General features: G+C 40.8%; 1 protein-coding gene across 1 annotated transcript; it reads right to left on the bottom strand.

Moving 5' to 3' along the window:
* Positions 1-2,733: 2,733 nt before the first annotated feature.
* On the bottom strand, positions 2,734-4,019 carry LOC117251733 (trace amine-associated receptor 13c-like). Its single transcript, XM_033618254.2, has 2 exons — positions 3,814-4,019; positions 2,734-3,550 (listed from the first exon to the last, which is right to left on the bottom strand). The coding sequence occupies exons 1-2, from the start codon at positions 4,017-4,019 to the stop codon at positions 2,734-2,736; spliced, it is 1,023 nt and encodes a 340-aa protein (XP_033474145.2).
* Between the last annotated feature and the right edge of the window lie 1,291 nt (positions 4,020-5,310).

Genomic DNA, 5,310 nt, shown 5'->3' with positions numbered 1-5,310 from the left:
TGTTTTAGCTTCTCTGCACTGGCTCCCTGTAAAATCCAGAATTGAATTTAAAATCCTATTGTTAACTTATAAAGCTCTAAATGTTCAAGCTCCATCATATCTTAGAGAGCTCATAGTGCCATATTATCCCACCAGAACACTGGGCTCTGAGAACGCAGGGTTACTCGTGGTCCCTAAAGTCTCCAAAAGTAGATCAGGAGCCAGAGCCTTCAGCTATCAGGCTCCTCTCCTGTGGAATCATCTTCCTGTTACGGTCCGGGAGGCAGACACCGTCTCCACATTTAAGACTAGACTTAAGACTTTCCTCTTTGATAAAGCTTATAGTTAGGGCTGGCTCAGGCTTGCCCTGTACCAGCCCCTAGTTAGGCTGACTTAGGCCTAGTCTGCTGGAGGACCCCCCTATAATACACCGGGCACCTTCTCTCCTTCTCTCTCTCTCTCTCTCTCCCTCTCTCTCTCTCTCTCTCTCTCTCTCTCTCGTATTCTATTACTGCATCTTGCTAACTCGGCCATTCTGGATGTCACTAACTTGACTTCTTCTCCGGAGCCTTTGTGCTCCACTGTCTCTCAGGTTAACTCGTATTGCAGCGGTGCCTGGACAGCGTGACGTGTGTGGTTGTGCTGCTGCTGTGGTCCTGCCAGATGCCTCCTGCTGTTGCTGTTATCATTAGTCATACTTCTACTGTTATTATACACATTTGATTATTGTCACATATGTATACTATCAGATATTAATACTTTCAACATATTGTACCACAGTAGCCAGAACTATAATCATAATATTATTACTTTCATTAATGTTGTTGTAAGCTACTGTCATTACCTGCATCTCTCTCTCTCTCTCTCTCTCTCTCTCTCTCTCTGTCAGTCTGTCTCTCTCTGTCTCATTGTGTCATATGGATTACTGTTAATTTATTATGCTGATCTGTTCTGTACAACATCTATTGCACGTCTGTCCGTCCTGGAAGAGGGATCCCTCCTCAGTTGCTCTTCCTGAGGTTTCTACCGTTTTTTCCCCGTTAAAGGGTTTTGTTTGGAGGAGTTTTTCCTTATCCGCTGTGAGGGTCTTAAGGACAGAGGGATGTCGTATGCTGTAAAGCCCTGTGAGGCAAATTGTGATTTGTGATATTGAGCTTTATGAATAAAATTGATTGATTGATTGATTGATTGATTGAGTGATGGAGGTTTGGAAATATTTCCTATGATTAGTCGTTTGTTTTCATGAAAAATAATTTTAACGAAAAGGCCTTCAAAATGCAGGGGATTCTCATTTGGGAGAACAAGTTCTGCAGTCAGATTTGAGGATACATACGTTAAGAGACCCCGCCTCTTGAGCCCCTATCGTCCCTATCGTTCCTACATAGAACATAATTGTCAAGTTTGACTTCATCATCAGAAATATTGCTGTTTAACCAAGTTTCAGACAGAGTGATTAAATGGGGTTTATTATAGGTAAGCCAGGCTCTCAGTAAGTCAATTTTAGGTGGCAAACTCCTAATGTTCAAATGAATAACATGCAACCCTTTAGCAAAGTTCATTAATCCTAAATAACAGAATAAATATGTGTATGATATGGCAGTAGAAATGCACACAGAGCATCATCGCAAATTGTAGTATGTAGCAGGTAGGGACAAGTGGTGAGAGAGGCAGGAGGAGAGCAACACAAACACACACACACACACACACACACACAGGACAGGAAAGCACATACAGCATTGGGGAGAAGAAGTAAAGGAAAAATAAAAACACATAAAGAAAAATAGGTACACAGCTCAGACTGCATGGCTCAGCATAATGCGAGCATATCAAAATGAAAGGTCCAAGTCTATTAATACTAAGATAATGATACAATAGGCCTTTATGAAGTCATCAGATGACAAGCAAACAAATAATAATAATAACATAGGCTTTGAATGCTTCATAATTTATTAATTTCAACATCCAAAGTATTCAGTGATTATACCAAACTAATTATAGGCGTCAATCCTTTCCCAGTTTAAATAACCTAGAACAACCCATCTTTTAGTGTTACGCCACTTTACAACATTTGCGACTTATTATACGGCAAACAGTAGTAAAGCAGCTACCACCCTAGCAGCGCCCAGCGACAATTTTGCAAATAAGAAACAAAAAGTAAAGCAGCAGCCACCTGTCTGTTTAATATTGCACAAGAGTGAATGAATAGTCAACCTCTGCTCGGTCAAGAACTCCGAAATTCTTCAGGCTTTACTACTAAATTTTTAATTATTAAATCAAAGTTCCAAATTGATAGTTTAGTAAACTTTATGAGACTGATGTATTTAACTGGCTATCATTTTTACATTTTCGGGAATGGTGCCTCACGAGGTGATTAATGTAAATTGAGTCACATTATTTAGCGTAATTGATAATTATTATTAACAATTATCAATTATTACCAGTAGCAATTTTTATACCTTAATTGGAGATCTATTACAAGGTCAGGCCCATGTTAAGGCTTAGTACCAACGAATGATGCTGCCTGTATGAGGCATAGATCCCAACATTTGGTGTCCCCGTGTGACACATAGATTTGTTGTAGATTTCCAGATCACAAGTTGGAATACTTACATGACATTGACACCGAGTAGAGTAATGCACAATTTTCTGATATACTGCTTATATACTGTATAGAGAGATTTTACTTCAATTTTTGTGATTTTCAATTCAAAACCTTGGTGGAGCAGGCCTCATTTCAGTCACTCCACAGCCTCTCTACAGTATGTTGGTCTCACAGGAGCCAGGCTGCAGAATCTGAAGACTGACAATGAGTTTAACTGCTTTTCTAAACCAGGAATAAAACAAGGCATAGATCAATGGATTAAGACATGAGTTCAAATAGAGGAAATAAAGCACAAATGATGCAGATGAAGAACTGACCATGGCATCACCTGCAAGAGTGACACCGTAAAATGGGCAGAAACATATTAGAAACACAATTACAAGAACACCAAGAGTCCTGGCTGCTTTCAGCTCAGATTTCTTTGTTTGTTGATTCACTGAAAGCTGGAGAGTGACAGCTGTGATGTGAGAGCGCATGGCACGAGCCTGAGACACAGCCACAACAAATACTCTCATGTACAGAACGACAATGACAGAAATGGGAACAATAAAGGTTACAACAAGGTCAATAACTCCTGCAGTGTGGTTAATGACAATCACACACTCTCCATGGCAGGAATTATACCTGCCTGGTTGAGTCAGGTCATCCTTTAACAAGAGACTGCAGTAAGAAACAGCACAGAGCCAACACAGACACACACACAGTTTAACTCTTTTCACAGTGACTCTGGTGGTGTAATGCAGAGGGTCACAAATAGCCACATAGCGGTCGACTGATATGAGCACCATGTCTCCTATCGAAGAAGACGTAATGATGAAGGACACATAATTATAGAGCAAACACATGAGGTCACCAAGAAACCAGCAGGCTGTTTTTAGCAGGATTTCTCCCGGTATCACCAGGAGGCCCACGAGAAAGTCTGAGACAGCCAGAGAGAGGAGGAGGATGTTGGTGGGTGTGTGGAGCTGCCTGGAGAGAAAGAGGAAAAACTCATAAACCCAACAAGTCCTCAGATCTAACTGACTAAAACAGTTGTAAAAAAAAAACATAATGAAATGTTTTCTGATCGGCAACATCTGCAGTTTCAATATGGTTAAAGTTTGTGCAAAAGGGCAGAATACAAGTCAAATGTGTCTTAAATACATTTCCAAGGTGCAACATTATTCAGTACCAACTCAAAGACAGTTCTTCTAATCTACAGAAGCTGTCCACATTTTTAAGTTAATCTTTGCCTGAAGTGGGAGACTGAGATGATGACAAGGAGGTTAAGAGCCACAGTGAGCAGAGAGATAAAGTACAGCACAATGTTAAGGAGCACAAAGTTGGCCCAAGGAGAGGTGGGCTTTCTGCAGGAGGTGTTGAGCAGTTGTGGAAAGCAGAGCTCCTCCATCTTCAGAGAGCTGCAGCTCTGGCAGCTTCCTGAACAAATCTGAGTCATATAACCAAATGACTTCTTACGTTTTCAAAATTCCTCTCCACCTTTTTCTCTCGGTCTCTGTTGGACTCAGATGCCCCGCCTCCCTCACTCTGCACATCATCTTCATCACTTTTGCTGGAACCCAGTGTTTCTGCTCTATGTCAATCTCCATCCTTGTTTTCTTTACCTTGTCTTACTGCTTTGCCCTGTTTTAAGTCACCTAAGCAGACCATCAACAGGAAGTTATGGAACAGCCTGTACTGATTTCAAAGAGGCCACACAGCACAGGTGCCAGTGCAGAGGGCTCAAGGAAAAATATTAATATTGTTGTCCAGCAAAAGAGACGAGCCTAGCTCAACTTTTGTGGCGACACAATGCGGAAGCGCACATTCCTGATGGACTGCACTGAAATGTGATGAACTCATTAATAATATGGTAAACTGTTAATGTGCTACCTGTGATTTTATAGAAGACTTTAGAGCCCACGTGAAGAAATGGACCAGAGTTCTGAGAGAGTAACATAAAATGACAGAATATACTTGCTCAGATTTTCTGCATCACTTATAGTTACAGTGGAGAAAAAAAAGCCATGGTATATACAGTAAGCGTTACTGTTATTGCACAGCTCCATTCGGTGGCATTACTAATATAACATTAACATTACAGCTGTCAAATTTGCAATTATTACATGTTCCCTCAGCTAAGGATCTGTACCGCTCATAGATTGACTAATGACCACAGAGTGATGCTGTTTCTATGTTGAAACTCTGAACATCAACTGTTCCCAACCAGGCTAGCTGCATAGCGTTAATACAGTGATGTAGTCAGCTTCAAAGAGAGCCACTTTTGTGACATGTAAAACTTTTTAGACTCTTTAGACTCGACATATCTCGCCAACCCACTAATCTGGCTATGCAGTACAGCCCTCTGTTAGCTTTTGGGAATGCGTGTTTGTTCAGTGTTTGTGCACTTTAATACACAGATGTTTTAAAATGTTCCTTCTTTTGTAATGAAAATATTTTACCAAAGTTACCAGGGAGAAAAATGCTCCCTCAGTCCCCAGCAGGAGGATTGTCTGTCTTTGACACTTGCACAACTTTACAAAGCCTACCTACATATAAGTAGGATGCTAAATCGGTGTGTTAAAATGAATATTTTGTCTTTAATGATATAAACTTATTCATGATAACCGGCTGCACATGATATACTAGCAACACTTTGCTGCTGTAGCTGTTTTTGTGTTTTCCCAGTCTCATCTGACCTCATCACAAGCCATTCCTTCACTCACCTCACCATCTGGATGTGACAGCTG

The sequence above is a fragment of the Epinephelus lanceolatus genome, chromosome 14, assembly GCF_041903045.1.
Source record: "Epinephelus lanceolatus isolate andai-2023 chromosome 14, ASM4190304v1, whole genome shotgun sequence".
Lineage (NCBI taxonomy): Eukaryota > Metazoa > Chordata > Actinopteri > Perciformes > Serranidae > Epinephelus > Epinephelus lanceolatus.
The sequence above is the reverse complement of the archived record's forward strand: the minus strand, read 5'-3'. Positions and strand labels throughout refer to the sequence as shown.

Coding starts and splice junctions, on each gene's coding strand:
- LOC117251733 (XM_033618254.2), bottom strand. CDS start 4,019: ATGACTCAGATTTGTTCAGGAAGCTGCCAGAGCTGCAGCTCTCTGAAG. Junction 3,551..3,813: donor ATCTCAGTCTCCCACTTCAG/GCAAAGATTAAC, acceptor CTTTCTCTCCAG/GCAGCTCCACACACCCACCA.